General features: G+C 40.5%; 1 protein-coding gene across 1 annotated transcript in view; it reads right to left on the bottom strand.

Annotated features, from left to right (window-relative positions):
• chl1b (cell adhesion molecule L1-like b) overlaps positions 1–22,301 on the bottom strand; it is a 149,011-nt gene that overhangs the window by 44,607 nt on the left and 82,103 nt on the right. The window contains exons 3-12 of the mRNA XM_088005311.1: positions 13,275–13,383; positions 12,937–13,127; positions 11,626–11,748; positions 10,474–10,644; positions 9,239–9,262; positions 9,050–9,161; positions 8,792–8,973; positions 5,851–5,982; positions 3,730–3,870; positions 1,938–2,049 (exon numbers count right to left, since the gene is read on the bottom strand). Of these exons, the coding sequence (XP_087861437.1) occupies positions 1,938–2,049; positions 3,730–3,870; positions 5,851–5,982; positions 8,792–8,973; positions 9,050–9,161; positions 9,239–9,262; positions 10,474–10,644; positions 11,626–11,748; positions 12,937–13,127; positions 13,275–13,383 (1,297 nt within the window). The remainder of the gene's footprint in view (positions 1–1,937; positions 2,050–3,729; positions 3,871–5,850; positions 5,983–8,791; positions 8,974–9,049; positions 9,162–9,238; positions 9,263–10,473; positions 10,645–11,625; positions 11,749–12,936; positions 13,128–13,274; positions 13,384–22,301) is intronic.

Here is a 22,301-nt window from a genome sequence, read left to right as displayed (position 1 = left end):
TTTTCCCCGTGCAGTTCTCCGTTGTTCCGTGCCTTTGATTATCATTAAATTCATCATTTTCACATACATCCTGGGTCTGCCTGCGTCCGCGTCCTCACCTCAACCAAACCACCACATTATGACAGAAGGATCCGACCACACTACGGTGAGGAGCTGTGCCAGCAGCATGGATGCCAGGGCTAACCGTTGGTGGGGAACACGGTTGGTGCTGTGCCCACCAGGGGTCGGACCCCGCCGCCATTATCGCCCTGAGCCGCCGGAGGTCCCGGCCCCTGGGCGGCGCCAGCAGCTGCCTCCGGTCCCGGCACCGAGGCAGCGCCAGATCCAGCTGCCTCCGGTCCCATCACCGAGGCAGCGCCAGATCCAGCTGCCTCCGGTCCCATCACCGAGGCAGCGCCAGTTCCAGCTGCCTCAGCACCAGTCACAGCTGCCTCCGGTTTCAGCGCCGAGGCTTCGTTTGTTTCCGCCCCCAGAGCTTCCTGCGTCTGCTGCATGTGAGCAGCCCCCTGAGTTTCTTCCGTCAGCTGCATGTGAGCAACCCCCCGCTTCAGAGTTTCCTGCGTCCGCTGCATGTGAGCAGCCCCCCGCTCCAGAGTTCCCCGAGTTTCCTGTGGCTCCGCCCCCCGAGTTTGCTGACACTCCTCCTGAGTTACCTGTGGCTCCGCCCCTCGAGTTTGCTGACACTCCTCCCGAGTTTCCTGTGGCTCCACCCCCCGAGTTTGCGGACGCTCCCCCAGCGACTCCTAGTGCTCCCCCAGAGACTCCAGCCGGCCTTCCTGCCGGCCCGCCAGACCTGCCTCCTCGTCTGTGCTTCCTGCGCCGGCATCGCCGCTCACCGCGGCCCAAGCGCTGCCTCCGACGTCGCCGCCCTCCGCGGCCCAAGCTCCGCCTCCGGCGTCGCCGCCCTCCGCGGCCCAAACTCCGCCTCCTGTGCCGTGGACGGCCCCCGGACTGTTTTCCTGTGTTTAAGTTCCTGTGTGGATTTAGTTTTGTTTTCTGGACTCTGGCCCTCCTGCCGTCGCCCCTCCGCCCACCCTGTTGGGTTGTTTTTCATTTGTTTTTGGACTTTTCTGTTGGGCGTCTGGTAGCCGCCCCTTGAGGAGGGGGTACTGTCATGATCCGTGTTTGTGTGTTTATTTTTGAGATTTTCTGTGTTCTGTCCTGTTTTCCTGTAAGTCTCTGTCCTGTCCTCCGCGTTGATTGTTTCCCAGGTGTGTCTCATCCCCTTGATTACCCCGTGTGTATTTAAACCCACCTGTTGTCCTTGTCTCTCGTCGGATCCTTGTCGTATGTCGTGTGATACCTGTTTTCCCCGTGCAGTTCTCGTTGTTCCGTGCCTTTGATTATCATTAAATTCATCATTTTCACATACATCCTGGGTCTGCCTGCGTCCGCGTCCTCACCTCAACCAAACCACCACATCTTGACAGTTGTTGCCTCTACATGTCTTACTACCAATATTATTGTGTTGTTTTTTATGATATGCATATTAATTCATTTCAAAAGACAAAAAGTAGAAAAAATAAAAATAATAAAATCATAGCATTATTATTGCATCGCTTCAATTAGGACCAAAGTTTTTAATTTCATGATCTATAGTTGCAAAAAAGTTTCTTCCTCCAAAGCTAAAAATGAAAGAAAAAAAAAACAAGTTCTTTTTCTTCCACTTCACATTTACACACTACATATTGTTGGTCTAAGAGCTGTTGTGTAAGGTTCAGGTTGCAGACCCTGGTCTGTTAAATAAATACGTTAAATAAATACGTTCAAGTTTGCAGCTGTCATGTGACAGAACACTGACATGTTTAAGGGGTGCCAATACTTTTACAATGCACTGCAAGTGGCATGTTTTGAAACACTAGCTTGAATCTGACTAGGGCACAACACAAATGAACCTACTGAAACTCTACTGCTCCCTGCTGGTGTGTTGGGCTTACCAAGTGATTGCTGAAGGAGGAGAACTGAAGACCTTACAGTGCATCATCACTCCCTTTCCCTCCACTCCAGAGTAGTCCTCCCCGTTATTGGTCAGAATCATAGGCTGTAAATCTGAAAAGAACAAAACAACTGAATTTATCTTCTTTAAAAGAGCAAAAGCTGTGTACAAATCAAGATGTCGCTTTTTTCTTTTTAGACTTTTAAACCTGACGGGTTGTGAGATTAGAGTCTTTTATACCGAGGGTGTCTGCAGGTTTCAGTAACTCAAATTTAAGATTTTTTAAGACCTTTTTAATGCCTGCTTGAATGAAATTTAAGACTGAAAAAACTATAAGTATAAAGGATGGTTAGAACTAGCTGCATAGCAATAAAGTATAGCAAAAACTGTTTGTGTATGACTCAAACAGTACTGCCATTACAAAATTTAAGAACTGCAATTAACATATTTAAGGTGAAATAATTTTTCTTTTCAAATGAATTTCGGACATTTTAAGGCCCCAATTTTAGACACATGGATTTAAGGCTTTTAAAGACCTTTTTAATGTCACCTTGAATGAAATTTAAGACAAAAAAAACATATATTGGGGATGGTTGGATGACGTTTGGGCTTAGTACCCATAATAGAGGTAAAAAATATAGCTAGCTGATTAGCTGGCAAAGAAGGAATATAGATCTTTGTCACCATTTTTAGGGAGGAATGCAACAAACAAGTTTGTGTGCGAGTGAAATGTTTCCCTGATAGGAAAGTCCCACATAGATAACAAAACTATATTAAATTGTTCTGCCATGACAAATTTTAAGATCTGTGATTAATGTTTTCAAGGCCAATTGACATTTTTATGAATTTAAGATATTTCTGGTCTTAATTTTAGACACATGAATTTGAGACTTTTTAAGGAAGCACTAACACTTGACAAAAACAGCAAAGGCAACTGCAGGTTAAATGAGGTGACAGCATTTTACAGTTGTCGTATGTGTGTATTAACTACAAATTCTTTTGTGTAAGTGAAATAAATAAATCGGCAGTCTGGTTGTAAGGAATGCGAACATGAAATGAAAGCAGAAAACAATCCAATAATGAGTTAGTGGAGCACATGCACCTTATCAGTTTGAGCCACAGCGACCTCATTAAAATGCTCCGTCTCTCCTTTTTGTTTGGCGAAGCAGCAGCAAGCGGGACTTAGCATTCAGAAGCTGTCCGGCTTTATTAACTCCTGTGTCGCTGAGCGGAAACTCCACATGGAGACAGAAAGCGCTGGACTGTGTTTGGTGGGTTTTTTTATCTGCACTCCTGTGCTGATCTTATAGCATTGAAATGTGCACAGAATGTAGGGCGAACTTGTTAGGATATAAATGGCGGAGAACAGAATGTTGTTGCTTCTTGTTGGGGGAGCAGCCAGGCTGAGTGCAATGACACAGTCAGCAGACAGAGCTTCTTCTCTGGGCTCCTCACCCCTCTATGGGCGTATGTCGGCTCTCCGGCGGTAAAGTCTGACACATCCTCTAGGGCGACAGTGGCTGTGTAGGTAGAATAGTCGTCTTGCGATCGGAAGGTTGTAGGTGCGCTTCCAGCTTCCACCTGCCACGTGTCGATGTGCCTTTGGCAAGGCACTGAACCCCAAATTGGCTACCGATCTGCGTATCGGTGTATAAATGTGAGTGCGAATGGGTGAATGTGACTCTAGTATAAAGCGCTTTGAGTGGTCAAAACTGATTGGAAAAAGCGCTATATAAGTTCAGTCCATTTACCATCCTCACAAAGGCTTTGCAGAGAATTTTTGTTTTACTCACTCATGATCATGATGTTGGCGTTGGACAGAAGGGTCCCGTGTCTGTTGGAGGCCTCACACTGATAGACGGCGCTGTCAGAGGCTTTGGCGTTCTGTAAAAAGATGGTATCGCTGAGCATCTTCCTGTTGGCCACTGGGGAGTCTGCAATGGGGAAAATGCAAATGTTTTACATTATTACTACCGTATTTTCCACACTATAAGGCGCACCGCATTATAAGGCGCATAGAATAGACGCTACAGTAGAGGCTGGAGTCACGTTATGCATTCACTAGATGGAGCTGCACTTAAGGGAATGTCAACAAAACAGTCCGACTCCGGTCGGTGAGGAGAGCTTTCCACAACTGGGCCGGGGCGTGGCCGGACAATGGTCACCTTCTCCCTTAGCGCACAGCATGTTGGTGGAGAACGTGGTGCTAAATGACCTGCAGACGACCTGATTCTAGACGGTCGGTAGGTCAGTCAAACTTTATTAACAAACCAGCGTTCTGACAACTATCCCAGCATGCACTGCACGCTTCTTCTTCTTCTACGGGCGAAAATGAAGTCGGCAGCTGCTTACCGTAGTTGCTAGACCTGTTGTGGCTCAATATTGGTCCATATATAAGGCGCAGTGTCGGCTTTTGAGGAAATTGAAGGTTTTTAGGTGCGCCTTATAGTGCGGAAAATATGGTACTTGGAATAGGGCTGAAGCAATTAATCAGTTTAACTGTAGTGAGTTGATTATTGAAATAATCAACTAATTTAACAATGGATTAATCAATTTGAAGTCGAGCAGAAAGTGCTGAACTTTTCACATGTTGATGTTAGATGTATTTTTTATCAGCAGATGCATCCTTTGCCACAAATGATCAAGCGTTCACTAAAGGAATGCTGCTATTGCATTATAGGCAATTAAATGTTTATTTTCTCATTTAAAAACAGAATTGGTTTGTTTATTGTGTTTTTTTCATGCATTTCTAATACTGTATAAAAGGTATTTCAAGGTGAGAATCTCATACTGAATCATTTGTCTCATCTAAAGTTAAAAGAATTCATGGACAATGGTTTTGAGGCTATCAGATGCTTTTTAGTGTTTATTACACATTGTTGGGATTTGTAAGGATTTTTAGAGACGTTGGCTGAATAAAACAAACTGAGAATTCTTTATTACTTTTATGCCAGCAAACCTCTTCCAGATACATTTAAATGCAAGCTTAGGGAAAGATGAGCTCTTTGTGCTCATTTGCCACAATGATCTGAATATAAGCTTTGTTGCTAATTTAACCAACCAGGTCTGGCAAGTAAACTTTCCAATATTCTGTTTCTTGTGAAGCAGTAGCACGGCTCTCAAGGACAAGAAAATTAAAAACTGAGACATTTCAGCTTTCTAAGGAAATGAGAAATGAAATAAATGAAACCGGTCAGCCCGGTCTCGGATAACACAATCCTTCTCCCTCACGGTAAGCCAGACATTGCAGAAAAACACAGTTGATTCCATTTTAATTTTCTCGACTTTCCAACATTTTTTTTTCTTTTGTTTTAAAGCCAAAAACAGAAAATGTTTTCGTTTTCACTGCAAAACCACAAAATCTTATCAAGTAATTCTGGACTAGTTTGCACTACAATTATCTTAGTGCACTTGAAATAAGACAAAATAACTTAAAAGTAACTTTTCAGCAAAATATAGGAGCTTGTTTTAAGTCAATAATTTCTTAAAATTGATGACAATGTACTACTTCCACCGGCATAATATTTTCCCATGTTATAAGTGAAATAATCTGCCAGAAGTTATTAAAAATCATCACTTACCAACTCAATAATTATCAGAAATGTGTAATTAAAAAACATGCAATTTACTGTGCTAAAGAACCTATAAATAAATAATATTACCTAAAACAAAATGATTACAAACTGACACTTCTAACTCCTAATTGATTGGTTGATACACCATATACTTCATAATCTATATAGTATACCAACTAAAATAATAATAAAAAAAAACCAAATATCAAATGTTGATGATAATGATAGTAAAATAATAATAATCAAGTGTATACATTTATTTGTACTAGAAACTAGAGCAAAAATACTTGGTAAGATCCAGTTTTTGCAGTGTTTAATGGTCAGTGTCATGGGACTGACCCTGCAGCAGCTGGCCGTTCACCCTCCAGGTGATGGTGGGCTCCGGGACGCCGCGGGCCGAGCACTTGATGTGGACATGGGAGCCAATCATACTGAGCTGGCTCTGTGGCTCTGACTCCCACTCTGGAGGCCCTGGGAACACAGTCAGCTCCATGTTATCATAGAGACACTGCACAGAGAGAGACAGTCACCTCTTCACTGTGTGCTATGCAATATAAAGTAATGCTGTGGTTTTTTTATCAAAGGCCTGCAGACATGGACCGACAAAGAAACATTTCTCCCTTGAGTGACTCTGCTCATGATAGAATCAGGTGTAATTCTCACATAAACCCAACACTTAAACAATAACACCTGCTCAGGGTCACTCACAAGGACGTCGCTGTAGATGTCCTCTTTTAAACAAAATCTGAACAGCGGAGCAGCTGTAGTGAAGCTATCGTAATCGTGGTTTTTCTGTCTTCTGTGTCATAAGTGGTGCAAAATGATCAAGCATTATAAATCATTACCTTCATTTTTATACCTAATTGTTTTCAATGACCTGCAGTTACAGGGAAAGCAATGTTATTGCCGCTCTCTGTAGATTGACTGGATGAATTAAAGAGTAATTAAACATCAAATAAACTTTTTTCCCAGATAAACTGTACAAATTGGGCTTTACATTCCAAAAACATAAAATCCTACCATGTATTTTTGGTCTAATTTTAGTGCAAATGTCTAGAATAAGACAAATCTAACATAGAAGTTACTTGTCAGCAGGGAACATAATGCTAATATCTTTATCTCCCTGTGATGTTGTTTGTTGTGAAGCACTTTGGTCAGCTGAGGCTGTTGTAAATATGCTATATAAATACATTTTGACTTGACTTGACGGTATTGGAGAGCTTGTTTAGGTCAATTATTCCTTAATATTGATGACAAAATACTTATTCCATTGGCATAAACAAAAACAAACAGCCAAAGGTGGTAGGGCATTAAAAAAAATCCTTGAATCCTTGAATATTTTTTCACTTATGACATGGAAAAATGGTCTTGTTGTAAAGTGAAAGAATCTGCCAGAGAACTAGTAATTTTTAAATCAATATTAAGGACTTATTGACTTAAATCAAGATCCTATATCTTGCTGAAAAGTTATTTGTAACTTAGTTTTTGTCTTATTTCAAGCATACTAAGATATTTGCACTAGAAACTAAACTAAAAATACTTTGTCTCTATAGTGTAATGTGCTAACACAGGAACAGGAACAGAAAGTTCCTGTTCAGAACAGAAAGTTAGCACTTTCTGTTCCTGTGCAAATTGTGACATTTATGTGTAAACTTAGTTAAAGCTGCAGTATGTAACTTTTAAATATAATATAAACTATATAACAATATATTATGATGTTGTGCCAGTATATTATGAAACATATAATCTGTGAAAAAAATGAAGCTCTTCAGCATCCTCCCTGTGGTCCTACTGCCATCTGCAGAAATACACCGCTCACTGTCAGAAATGACCAATCAGAGTCAAGAGGAGGGCTCTAGCATTAGCCAGAGTGTAGCACTTGCTCTCTGTTCAGCTAGGACTAGCAAAATTCAAGGGCTAGGGCTAGCTCTGGTTAGTTAGCATGCCTACCGATGACAGTAGATGAACAGTTTTCCTGTAATTATAAGTTGCTTCTCCGCCATTAGCACATTTAGCAGCACATACACAAGAATGACTGATGGTGCTAAGAACCTCCTCTACAGTAGCCTGTAGAATTAAAGCTAATCTGTCCATCCACAATAAGTCTTTTGATTTAAAATGCAAACATATCTATAAAATCATAAATGCATTAAACAATGAAAACTAAATAAAATGTAATTGAAGGGCAGAGAACCTTGAACATAAACAAATGATGTGACCATGAAAGAATTTCAACAGCAGTTCAAGTCAATTTGACATCTTAGGGAAGATTTTTTTACTCAATGTAGGGTCATTAGACTCAAATATAAACACACAACTACGGGGTGCACCGATTGCACCTTACTGGCTGATAATTGATCTTTCGATAGTCTGAGCTGCAGATTCAGATTTTGGCTGATACCGATTCTTTTGTCTGAATTGTTGCTAAATATAGCAAGAAAGTTTCAGAGTTGGTAACAGTGGGGTGAATATTGTTAACTGCAAACATGCAGACATGACCTGGAGGGCAGGGCTAACAGTCAAACCTTTGTCACTGCAGAGAGAAGAGGACAGTGGCTGACTTTTAGACCTTCGCTGAAGTAGATAAGATCAGTGGATAAGCTCACCCCACTACTAATTGGACGAAGGGTCCAGAGCCAACAGAGTCAGAAAGTTTAGGTGGATTTGAAATAAGGACCATTAAACCAGCTGAATGTTAGCTTACTTTGTAGATTCCGAAACCAGCTCTGATCATGGTTCTGTATCAACATGCACCTGTTTTAACCACATAGATGTAGATTTAAAGTGAAGGTTAATGATGTGACATTGGTGTTTCTTTCTCATGTTGTCCTCTTTGTGCAATACACCAGTATCACTGGGAGCTAAACAAGAAAATAAAAACCACACCTCCAAGCCATATTTAGTGCAATATTTAAAAAATGAGAAGACAATAGCCATTAGCCATTACTATGCCAAAAAATACTTTGATTGATCTTTTTCTCTTTTCTTTTTTTTTTTTTTTTTTTTTAATAAATGCTTATTCATATTTCAATAAAGCAGCCTTCTGGATATTTTTGGGTAGCAAACAGAAAGTTTAAACGCTTAAAAGATAACTGTTAGTAAATATTAAAGTTTGAAAGGTAATTACTGAATGTTAATTCAATAATTTAGGCCTAAGGAAAGACAGGACAGGTTTGTAATCCTAGCCTACAGCACTGCAGGGTCAAAGGAGACCTACATGTTATAGTTTTGATGAGGAAAGGTAAAATTATTTAACCTAATTATTGACTTTTGTTTTTACCTTCAACTGTCACTGTAAAGTAATGGACAGCTTCTCCCAGTGAGTTATTTGCTCTGCACATGTACCTCCCGCTGTCCTCTTGTTGGGCTCTGGGAACGATCAGCAGCTTCCTGTGATTCTCCAGCTTTGCTTTAACAGGAAGCTGATCACCGATTTTTATCCACTCCACCTGTGGAGTTGGACTGCAAAAAAAACAGAAGTCGAATTGAAACATAAAACTGCTTTTCAAATGCCATCACTTTATGCAGTGTTACTCACATTCCTTCTGGAATACACTCTAATTCCAAGTCCTCTCCTTTGACCAGCTGATTCTCTGAACTGCCACCAGAGGGCGTCAGAAGTGAGGGTTTCCTCTCCAGGATTGCATTGGCTGGTGAACAAGTGAGAATATGACAATATTATAGAGTTGTAAAGACAAAAAGACCAAAATTCCCTCCTCTAACTTACCGCTCTCAGACCTGTCACCTCCTCCTGACATGGAAGTTGGATGACACACCAACACACACACACATCGAGGACAATGTGGGTGAATCATGAAAAGATAAAAAAATAACCCAAGCAACTAAAAACATGCAAATAAATCAGACAAAGTGACATCAAAATGGATTTTTGTGATTGTTGGAGACAAGGGCGTAGGTTCGGTCTAAGTTTTGGTGGGGACCTTGACCCCCCCACCCCCACCCCCCGGCAGCACAGTGAAATGCCCAAGAGCACCAAACATTTTTGAGAAAGGGGGGGAAACCACATTGGCTTAATAACCCCCTCCCCCCAACCATAACCATATCATACATCTTGTGTATACAACCAGATACAGTCATACTCAGCAGATCAGTTCAAGAACACTTTACTTTTTCCTTTACAAAATTCAGCAAACGTTACAAGTAAGATCAAAACAAATATCCTCTGGATACTCCCTGGTCACTGGCACTCACACTGACTGCCTCCTATAGAGCAAACAAAGCGTAACCTGGTTTGTATCAAATGCCATATTTACTGAGATAATTTCACAGTATATTTCATATCTGAGAACTAACACCTCACCTGGAGCCCTGAAGCTCCAGCCACCTCTCCATCGTTCTGCTCTGCCCCTTGCTCTGCTGTCTGAGCATCCTATGTGAAAAAATATTACATAATTAACAGACCTATTCTACCTCACATTCAGTGCGGTGTTTAGTAAGGTCACTAAACACCGGACTTTACAACAAATGCGTTGCGTGATAGATATCTAACTTATGGGTCCACTCACTGTACTTACAGCCGACGTAGCGAAATAACTTCTAATGTCTGTCCTTTTCTTTTTTGGTGGCGACATGGTCTCGAGACTCAGAAGGAGACGCGTGTGCCCAGCTAGCCGCCGCCTTTTGCAGCTAATCAAAGAACGTCCGACGATTCAACTGACTCCCCCTCCCCCCACCCCCCGACAGCACCGTTCCGACACGGTCTCGGAGGCTCATAATAAATGTCAAACTAAGAAGCTTCCGTTCCGCGCACCGCCTGTTGCTGCTAATCAAAGATCGTAGATCCACGTTCTTTGAGCCAATATGGCAAAAATTGGTCGGGACTTTTTCATATCCCGTGAATATTGGTCGGGACATGTCCCTACCATCCCTACCCAAACCTACGCCCATGGTTGGAGATGAAAAATCAAAGTTTATGTCACGGCATGTGGCTCGGCGACCTACTTGTCTTGACGTTGACAGACATGGCGGTCTTCTGAACGATGGTGCGTATCCTGGGGAAGGCGGCGAAGCAGCAGTAGTCCCTCCGGCTGTCTTTCTCCACCGCGTGTGAGAAGTAGAGGTCTCCGTTGAGGCCGGTGGACACCCGCTCGTCCTGTTCAATGTGCTGGAGGTCTGAGTGCGACAAGGCAGCAGAAATAAAACTGATAGAAAGTGATTTCTTACACATCTAAGAAATGTGTAAGAAATTTCTTACTACATAATTTTAGGCATATAGTGCCATTTTATAGCACAGTCAAGTAACTGTTACCTTCAGTTTTTATAGAAGTTTTTATAGAAATGTTAATATCACATATAAATTAAAAGAAATTCATAATTTGACGTCTTGAAATTGGGCCTCTGTCTCTTTAAGAAACTCCTGCTCTTTCTGAAACTCCGCCTTCAGGAAGTCATCACAAAACAGCTCCTCTATTGACGCTTTAACAATGTTTTTACCAGCATTTCACTGAGACGTAGCTCCTATTATGAGCTCAGCTGATGTGCATTTACAACAGGTGTTTGCTAATTGTCTCTGGCTAGTCTGAAGGAGCTGAGTGGATGAAGTTGCTCTGTGAGGCGGGATTTTGGAAACTGCAGGAGGAGGAGCTTCTACCTTAAAGACGGTGCTAGGTCCACCCAGGTGTTTTGCAAGGCTCAATGGTTGCCATGAAGATTAAAGGATTTCTCAAACATGGAAGAATTAAGGCAGTACTTCAGGTATGTTTTGATGAGGGAATAACATCATAACATGAGGTATATTCAAAATTTTCTTTTACATAATATGTATTTAAAATAGTAAGCGAAAATCACTTTATGCTACTTTCACATGTGGTGTGTTAAAATGTTTTGTTTTTTTCTTTTTTTGGCAGAATTTCTCCTGACACATTTACTGCCTTTGGCAATGTGAAGCTCCAAAATTGGATTTAAAGTCAAATGTTTGAGACTGTGAGTACTGACACATATTCAAATCAGAGATGCTTAAATGGATTACTGCAGCTTAGGGCTGTTTTAAAGCCTATATATACCTCTCATAACGTGATTCAGAGGGTAAAATATTCACCGCACATTTTGATCTATTAATACAGAAGACGGAGAAAGGAATTAGGCGTCACTTACTGATAGTCATCCAGTAGATCTGCAGGGGCGGGATGCCGGTGGGTGGGTCACATTTCAGAATGAAAGGCTGGCCCTCTTCCACCTCCACAGGGTCCAGCTTCTCTTTAGGGAATTTTGGAACGTCTGGAGGAAAAACACAGCAGAACAAACTGATGAGTTGGTGGAGGAAATGAATTGAAATCGCACCGCAGTTCTGTTTCTGTTTCAGAAGAGGGCAGTAAGATCATTCTGAAAATCAAACAGAGACCCGTATTGCAAGAACTGTACTTCAATGTAACACATTTTCACATTTTGTCACATAACAACTACAAACTTTGATGTATTTTATTAACATTTTATGTGACTGGTCAACAAAAAAGCACTGTGACGTTGAAACAATTATGCACTGTGGTTTTTTTTGTTTTTTTTCATAACCACAAATCCAACATTGTGGTGTCCATTTGTAATCAACCACCATTTTCCTCTGGTATCCCCTAAGTAAAATCTATTTCACCCATTTCCCTTGGTAACAGGTCTAATGAGTGATCAGAGTCCACCTGTGTGTAACTGATCCTCAGGAAAAATCCAGCTGTGGTTTCTGGTCTCAGAGGTTCATTGGTGAACCAACCAGCATGAAAACTACAAAACACAGCAGACAGGTCAGGGACTACACAGCCACCATGATGAAGCATGGTGGTGAGGATGCTTTTCACCAGAATACTTCCTAAAAACAGGAAGAAAAACCTGTTAATGGGAGTAGAAGATGTAAAACTGGGATAGAGGTTCATCTTCTATTACAACAAAGTAAACAAACATACCAGAGATATACTGAAAAGGCATTGTAAATCCTGGCTTAGAGCTTGGGACAAAAAAAAGATAGTCAAAAATATCAGTATCCATATGCCCAAAGCTAGTAGAGACATGTCCCTATACACTGCTGGGCTAGTAGGAGATCCTCAAACCAAGCACTTAAAATTTTAATTTGCATAAATTGATGAAAACCATCACTTTTCCTCCACTTAAAAAAGACACATTACTCCTTTTTTACATAAAATCCCAATACATAGAATTTTATGGTTGTAACATAAGAAAATGTAAGAAAAAAAGATCAAAAGCGTGTGAATATTTTTGCAAGGAACCGTGTTTTGTAAATTAAGATTACAATGGAACACTATAAATCCCTTTCTAGTAGGGGTGCGCCAATAAATGGGACCCGATTTCCTCCAAATTAGGTTTGGAATCATTTCCAGAACATTGTAACATGGCACCCCATATAAACACACAAGCGCACACACACACACACATGCAGACACGAACACAAATGTTGCTCACTGGGTACGATGAACTCAATCTCCTTGGATATGGCCGTCCCCAGTTTGTTTGAAGCGTAACAGCAGTAGGTTCCCTGGTACTCTGTGAGGTTCCCGTTGTTGGGGATCACAAAAGTCCCAGAATTCTCCTCTTTCATCAGCCGAGGATCTAGATAAGGGTCAAAATCTTCCCCGTTTTTTTTCCACTGGAATCTGGAAAAAGGAAGCATGAAAGTGTCAAAGCTCAAACCGGGAACCCTGGAACGCAACACACTGATGGTGAGCTGTGGTTGTTTGCAATGTGATGGTGTGTTCTTCCCTGCTCTTATGTGAAAAGCTTTGGAAGAGTTGCTTACTCACTTTGGTTCAGGATTCCCTTTAGCCTCACACGTCATGGCGAAGCTCTCGTCGAAAGGAAAGGCGATGAGGGAACTGGGAGCCTGATCTGTGATGGTGGGCAGCTGCTCAACTGGGAAGCGAACAGTAGAGCACACATGGGAATCAAAGACCTTCATCCCGTCAAAGAATGTTTTATCTGCTACAGCGCTGCTTCCAAACCTGGTTCATCAAACAAAACTCAACACCTGTTCTGCTGTTCAGAGGAAACTCTCTGCAACAGAGGCTTTGTGTTTCATCTGCATCTAAGTAAAAAGGCCAGGTCATTTAACTTGGTATAATCTGAGGCATTTGAACACACAGGTTGGGAAGCAGTACACTGACATGTATGTCTTTCTATTAGTATATTAAAAAGCATTAAATGCAGATGATGAATGCACATTTATGACACAGACTGACAGGTGCCCAGTTTGGCGATGCTACAGCATGTTGTAAACGGTCTTTAATGTTCAATGGAGGTGCACATTATGTACATTTTTGGAAATGTGATCTGACTCGCAAATCCTATATTTTTATTTGCAAAAACTGCACAGTATTTTCCATTAGTATATTTTTATTATTGCTATTATCATTACTAGGGATGCTGCCAATTTTGATATCGATCACCAATAAGGCCGATCTTTACCGATTGCCTGGATTGACTGTTTATTTTTTGTGTTAGTTATAAATGATACTATGTGATCTGGCAAAATTAAAAAAATTATCTGGTAATAAATTCACCTAATTAACGTGAACATGCATCATACTTGCAGGCACAATACAGCAGCGACTCAGTCAAAAGAACAACTGAAAAACCTGCAACCAGTTAAACAACATGTAACAGTAAGGCTCTCAGTACCATAAATTATACAAGAGTCAAATAAGTCTCCCAACACTGCCTATGTCAAATAATGTCTAGTAAAATTCAAAGTCAAATGCAGGTTGCATCAAAATAAACAATCCTAAATTACTAAATCAAAACTTCCCAAGAGCACAGCTAGCTGATTAATGCTGGTTCTGATTGGTTGTTTCTGACATAGTTGAGTATTTCTGAAGAACACAGGAGGAAAGAGAGGAGATCGATTATTATTATTATTTTCATAAATTATCTCTCACGTTAGGACATAGGGAAAGTTTTAATATGTGAAATCTTTGCTGTTTACGTTACATTCTGTGACTTTAAGCAGACGTTCCGGGTGGAGCAGAACCGTCTGTGAAATATTACTACCAGTAGCGCTAGCGGCGGTTCAACAGATAGAGCAGAACAAGCGTCTTTCACCGCCAGCTCGAAGACTTTAATTATTTTTCGGGTTATATGTTTAGCTTTCTGACCGTGATGCTAATCCGGGTGAGTGTCGGTAGTTGTGCGCTGCTTTACCTGCTATCTGGCCGCTCCTGATGTCATTTTTTCCTTACTTTGAGCTTCGATGCAGCCAAACTCCATCACGTGCTTGTTTTTTAAATGTCATAATAGATTCGTTGTGCTGATGCAGTTTGACGTCCTTCACCCCAGAGGTAATTTTCCGCCGCAACGCGCAAAATTCCCCATTCACTGGACCATGAATGGGGAATTTTAGAGTTCCACACGACAGGATTTGCTGCTGCGCGTTTGCGCAGTGGGAAGGAAAGAGACAGCTGCACACGCAGGCTGAGAAGTGAGATACAGGTGAACGTTTTGGTGATCGGCAACAAGAGATAGTAATCGGCGTTCACCGATCATACACCTTTACACGGAAATCGGCCGATTATGATCGGTGGCCGATCGATCGGCACACCTCTAATCATTACTATTGTTAATGTTTTCATTGCTTTTAACACTTAAAAGGGCAGTACTCTGTATTTTCAAGACATATGGTGCCATTTAATGACAAGTGACGCCACAAAGTAACGTCACTTGCTATAAATACTGTATCCACCTTATTCCTGAAGGGTTTACTGGGGAAACGATTATGGGTATTACTTCCGGCGGCTAGCGGAAGTAGCAGTATTTCATTGTAATTTGTAGGGTATTTTTGCTAGTCTGTATTCATGATAGAATTTGCATCTCTTTTCGGTTATAATACAATATTTAGTAAAACTTATTTACGGACACACCGTCTGCTATCAGAGAGCTGGTCAGTACAGATTGTCGTAATTGTGAGTTTAATCACGGGGAGCGACAGGAAAGGAATCGTTAAGTTTTGTAACGGAGTGACCGTGAATTAGCAGCGCTGCTAACAGCTCGTTTCTCTGAAGAACTGACAGTAATAAAGAGAAAGCAGAGAAGATCTGAGATCTGTCATAGATCTGAGTTGTGCCGACAGTATGAAACACCAGAACTACACAATATTAGCTTGGTGTGATGTGAATTTTATTTTTCGTTTGAATTTAAAAATAATAAAGCTCATGATCTGAGTATTTATCATTACGATGGGGCCTGGAAATGTTATTTATAAGACCAAATAAAATATCTGGATTTATTTAATCCATCAGAACCAGAACCTTGAGGTTCTCCGTTGCTGAGTGTCATTGCAAATCAGCAGAGAAATAACCGCAGCTGCTGCGCTCCAGATCTTGCGCAACAGCTGAATCTCCCCACTGGACTAGAACCGAACCGAATCGCACATTAACCTCTTATTGAGAGCAACTTGCCACTGGAAAGTGTCATAAGATGCCCTTGTGGAGCTCGGATAACTGTTGTGCTGTTCGTGGCTGTACTCTAATAAACAGACCACATTTAGTTTGTGGCTGCAGCAAGTTCAAGATAACCCAAATCTGCATGAGTCAGTGAAGTAGCTATGCTAGTGCGGGACTTGAAGAAATGCGGCCTTTTCTACAAGTTATCATCCCTCCCCGCAATAGCTGTAGGTTGCGGTAAACCGATATTGTCACATTTAACCTTTGATGGCTGGTGTTCCCACATATTTCATAGCCTAAAAGCTCTGACGGAAGCCAGTTAGCGTTAGGGTAACATGTAAACAAATAGCAGTTCCGGTCTAAGTCGCGCTCATAATTCACGCAAAGTATCATGGGGCGTAGGAATAAGGTGGATAGAGCCGTACATAGACATAATATAAGCATTGACGCCTCATGGACTACTCTGGCGCAGGAAATACGGCTGCCATCTTGGAGCGGTATACCCTCCTACTTTGCTCAATCAAAACAGCAGAAGATGCCTCAGCACTGAGGGATATTGTTGTTCTGGTCGATGGATTATTGATGTGAGGGCTCGACAGACAACATTTCAGAAGTAAGATGGACATATTATTGTGTATATATTGTGATTAGAATATTACTTTACTGTATTTATGTCCACCGGCGAGATTCCAGCTAATATTAGCTTTAGTGCTTGGTGTAATACGGGTTCAGCCCCGCTATGAAGGCTAACTGAGATTCCGTAAATCTAAAAAAATTAATTATTCTCTAACATTGACTTAGATTATCTGACACAAGGGCCTATATTAGAAATGAAACAATATAACACATATTATAAAACTTATATTATGTGTTATAACATTCACCGGCAAAGTTTACACAGGTGGTAAAGACTATTATTTATATTCTTTCACTCTGTCAAAGTAAGATACATCCTAAATCTTCCGTTTTTGTTTTGAAAGTTTCCTAAAGACACGATGTGAGGAAGAAGAGGGAGATATCTATAAAGAGAGACGGATTCACTGCAGCACGGATGAATCTCACATCGGGTTTTGGACTCGTCGGCTGAAAAAAAAAAAAAAAAAAAAAAATATATATATATATATATATATATATATATATATATATATATACAAAATTAAGTATTAATTAAGTATTAATCATTATTTATTTGTGCCATTATTAATCTTTATTTATTAGTGTTTGTATAGTTATATGTATTGATATTACTAAATTTATTAAATAAATTATGAACGGCTGTGTGCTTTGTAATATGCTCTTCATACATCATTATCAGAATATTCCATTCCTATTCTATTGTTATAGCCACTAAGCATATTTAACTATGATGAACTATGTATTATAAACTTACTTAAAAAATACAATTGTTTATAAATGTTGCTTTGATATATGTTTGAATATGGTTTCCAGTAGCAAAAAGTGTGTTATGATCGATTAAATCCGCTGATACGTCATTGTGCCTGCTAAACACATAGGCTGAGTGGAGTGGAGTACCGCTCCAAGATGGCCGCCCTAAATCTCGTCAGCGACAATAGGCGAGAGCGGTCCATGAGGCGTCTATCCTTATATTATGTCTATGGATAGAGCTTTGGAACGTGACGGGGCGCGGCAAGATGGCGGAGAGAGCGGACGCGTAGTAATGAGCTCCGGGTAGCAAGCTCCTAAAAAATAATAGTACATTTATGAAGTCCGAATTTGACACCAAGGAGTATCATGGTGAACTAGTAATAAAATAAAGACTGTGGTATTCTGATTTAGTAATGTAATTATATTAGTTGTGTCACCACCCCCACGCCACTAGAGGCAGTAGCAGGCCCAAAAAGATGCGACTAAGGAGCAGATTTAGAAGTACACCGAAAGCTACAGAATTTGCTAAAAACTGTGAGCTACCGTGAAGTAAATAAAAGAGAGAAGTCCAAATACATTCTGAGAGTGAAACTCCTTCCTAAAGGTGAAAATGTATAACAGATTTCAAAAGAAAATAAAAACGGAAGTATAGGAAATAGCGCCCCCTTCACTTCCGGATTGCAATGGCCCAATTTCCAAATAAGGTAAGAGACTGACAGTGGTCCGTCCCCTCCCCTTTCTATTTGCTGCAGCGATGTCCTTCTCGACGTCACTGCTGTAGACGGAGGGATATCAGCATAGACATAATGGGCGCTGTGATCCTTGAGGAGGCGCGTGGAATGGCGCTGCGTGTGTATCTCTTCTAAGCAGCTTCGTGTGCCGAACTGTTATTTTGGACTAATACAGCTGTTCTGGTCTGCCCTTTTGTCGCGAATACTGTGGAATTCTATAATTCAGGAGGTGTTTAAGTGAGTACTCATCTCTCTTACAAAAGTAGAATGTCTGCTAAGTCTAAACGTAAGGGAGCACATGCTGCTAACTCCATTAGCTTAGAGAACGAGCTAGCTTCGGAGAACATAAATGCATTAATGGAAGGATGTCACGATTATACTGAACGCCAGATCAATTTTGAAGAAGAAAGTTTCCCTCCTCTACCGCTCACCCCTCGGGACTCGCCTGCTCCCAAAAAAGATAGAAAATCTGAAAAGTTATACGGTGACAACATCATTGAGTCACTTTCCAAGCTCATTAATGAGAGAGCCGATGGTCTGGAATTGAAGTTGGGGAACCGGATCGAGACATTGGAGAAAAAGATTGACACCAGCATGGCTGAAGTTAAAGAGTTGAAAGAAAATATCGACCTAATCAGAAAGAACGTCTCCAACTCTGACTCCCGCACTACTCATCTCATGAACCGAGTCGCTGAAATGGAAGCTCATTCCAGGCGCTGGAACCTGAAGCTTTGTGGTCACAGCGAGAGGGATGATGAGGATGCTCGCCTGGCTGCTATTAAAATTTGTCAGGCTACAATTCCCGAGGAAAAGAACACGCTGGTGTCCTTCATAGATGTCGCCCACCGCCTGGGTCCCAAGATGAAGGAGCGCAACGCTCCTAGACCGATCATCATCAGGTTCCTGTCCCGCCGACTGCGTGATGCTGTCTGGAAAGCGGCAAAAACATCAAGATTTCTGCACGACAACAAGCTCCGCTTCACCGAAGATCTCTGCAAATCCGATCGTGAAAGAAGACAACTTCTGTGGCCTTTGGTAGCTGATGCTAGAAAGATTGGAAAAAAAGCCTACTTCGTGGGAGGCCGCGCGTTCATTGAGGGTAAAGAAATCTCCCCTCCCCAAGCCTCCAATGTTGAGACATAAGGCTCATAACCCCTCTTTAAGTGAAATGGAAGCACACCTGTTCAAGCCTGCAGGAGTTATGTAATTTTAGACAAGTAAATCTGCAGTAATAACACTTCGATTGGTTCAACAATGTTCTTGCTATATATAAATAAGATTTCCATCTATTTCTCTTCTAAGTTGCAGTACTTTCCAGGGCGCATGTTTTTTTTTTACAGTTTTTCTGATGTTGAAGCACTTTGTGCCCTGATATTATGCTTAAAGTAATTTCTCCTTATATTGCTCTGACGGCACAACGTTTTGCTCAGTAAGTTAAGGAACACTTTTTTGTTTGTTTGTTCAGTTCTATTTCTTCCACTTTGCACTCATGTCTTTATCTTTTGTTTCCCTTAATGCCAGGGGGTTACGTGATAATGTCAAACGCAAAGCCTTATTTTTGTTTGCTAAAAAGATGAAAACTGACTTTGTTTTTTTCCAAGAAAGTCACTCTACTTCTAATGACTTGAATTTATGGAAGTCTCAGTGGGGTAATAATGTGTGGATGTCTCATGGTTCAGAACGTACAGGAGGTGTTTGTATTCTTCAAAATAATTCAAACTCCAACTTTTCAATATTAAAAACCGAATCAGACCCTGAGGGGCACTTCTTAATTATTATTATTGATTGCACTTTTTCCTCTTCAAAATGTATTATCCTTAACATTTATGGATATAACGAAAAAAATAACAATATTAGGTTTCTCTCCCATATTGAGAATCGGTTAATTCACTGGTTAAATGTATATCCTGGTGCTAACATATTAATAGGCGGGGACTTCAATGTTACTCCTAATAACGCACTTGATAGATGGCCACCACACTGCTCTAATAATGCCAATGGCTATTTAAATGCTTTTATAGAACGGCTTAGTCTGGTGGATATATGGAGAAAGAACTTCCCCTCGCAAAGAATGTATACATGGCATAATAAACAACGATCATCCCAATCCCGCATCGACTTATGGCTAGTGCCTGACCATTTATCAGAAATGTGTAATAGTAGTATTTTGCCTACTCCCCTTACAGATCACTGTGCCATACACATAAAGCTAAATTTTCAGTCAGACAGTGCAAAGAGATTCACATTTTGGAAACTGAATAACTCACTTTTAAAGCATGATTATATCATCCGCAGCCTTGTTTCTCTAATAGATAGATACTGGTCTAAAGCAAATACAGAAAATGCTTTCGGGTTAAACTGGGAACTAATGAAATTTGAAATAGGGAAATATCTAAGAAAATGTGGTAAGGAAATATCTAGGAAAAAGAAACAAACTGAAGATTTTATTATTTCAAATTTAATGACGCTTTCCCTGAGATCAGTGGATCAAATGTCTGATCAGGAGAGAAATTATTTTTCACAATTACAGAACAGCTTAGATGAAATGTATCAAATGAGAGCAAAAGGGGCCTTCATTAGATCCAGACAAAGATGGTTGGAAGAAGGTGAGCAGAACTCTGCATACTTCTTCAATTTAGAAAAGAGCCGCTATAACTCTAATACCATACACAAACTCAAAATTAATGAAAACGTCTGATCTAATGAAAATGATCCCCGCGAAATTGCCTCCTTCTGTGCAGATTTTTATAGATTATTATACAGCTCCACATATAATAGTGAATATGCTGCACAGTTCTTTGATGCTCTTCCAAATCTTACAAAAATTGATGAAAGTAATAAACTTTTTTGTGATCAAACATTCTCTCTACCTGAGATTTTAGATGCTATTAAACACCTCAAGATGAACAAATCTCCAGGAGTAGATGGCTTGAGTTCAGAATTTTATAAATTATTTTCCAAACAGCTGGCCCCCTTTCTTCTACAGGTATATTTGGAAAGCTTTGTGAGGGGATCCCTCCCTGCTACTCTCACTCAAGGCCTTACCACCCTAATTCCTAAGCCAAAAAAAGACATTCTTCTTTTAGATAACTGGCGCCCTATCTGTCTGTTAAATAACGATTATAAAATACTTGCTTTAGTGTTGGCCAAACGTCTTAAGAATGCTCTACAGGATATCATTGATGAGAGTCAGTCAGGATTTATGAAAGGGCGTCACATATCCAACAATATAAGGTTGATCCTTGATATAATAGATTATTCAGATTTAATTGAAGATAATAGTTTTATTTCTTGACTTCAAAAAAGCTTTTGATTCTGTGGAACACGACTTCTTATTCTTAGCTCTTGAAAAATTTGGATTTGGTCCCGTCTTCATTAAAGCTATTCAAACTCTTTATGCTAATGGCAACAGTGCAATAAAGTTAAAATCTGGAACTTCCCCCAGATTTCAATTACATCGAGGCATCAGGCAGGGCTGTCCTGTTTCCCCATATCTCTTCCTCCTAGCTGGCCAACTCCTTTCAACCCATCTTAGAGCGAGTCCTATACAAGGTATCAACATAGCAAACAGGAGTTTACTAATAAGCCAACTAGCAGACGATACTACTCTTTTTTTGCGTGACTCTGAACAAGTTCCCCTTGCCCTTGATAGTATTCAAATCTTTTCTAGAGCCTCTGGTCTATATCTAAATATCAATAAATGTGAACTCTTTGCCATTAAGGATTGCACTCTATCCACTATAAGCAACATACCAATTAAACAGAATGTAGTCTACTTAGGAATTACCATTACTAAGAATGACAAAAATAGATGTGTTGAAAACTTTTCTCCAGCTATTTCCAGAACCAGAACAAAGCTGAACCTCTGGCTGCATCGAGATCTAACTCTAAGGGGAAGGACTCTGCTGTCTAAGGCTGAAGGCCTTTCTAGTTTGGTTTATTTGTTGACAACAACACTTGTAAAGAAATTGACCAGTTACTACTCAATTTTCTTTGGAAGCACAAAATTCATTACATTAAAAAGTCTGTTATCATGAACCCAATTGATGTGGGGGGGCTAGATTTTCTGACCTTTTCTACTTTAAATAGTACACTCAAAGTCAAATGGATCAAACAATACCTGTCATGTCCCTCCTCATGTTGGAATTTCATTCCCAATTACTTATTCTCTCAGTTAGGTGGTATTGATTTTCTTCTGCTCTGTAACTTTAATCCTGAAAAAATCCCAATCAAACTGTCCGCATTCCACAAACAATGTTTGCTGTCTTGGTTACTGATC

This window comes from Poecilia mexicana, unplaced genomic scaffold (assembly GCF_051168715.1).
Source record: "Poecilia mexicana isolate PSO_F unplaced genomic scaffold, ASM5116871v1 scaffold_5, whole genome shotgun sequence".
In the NCBI taxonomy this organism is placed as follows: Eukaryota; Metazoa; Chordata; class Actinopteri; order Cyprinodontiformes; family Poeciliidae; genus Poecilia; species Poecilia mexicana.
This window is presented reverse-complemented; position numbering and strand designations above follow the sequence as displayed.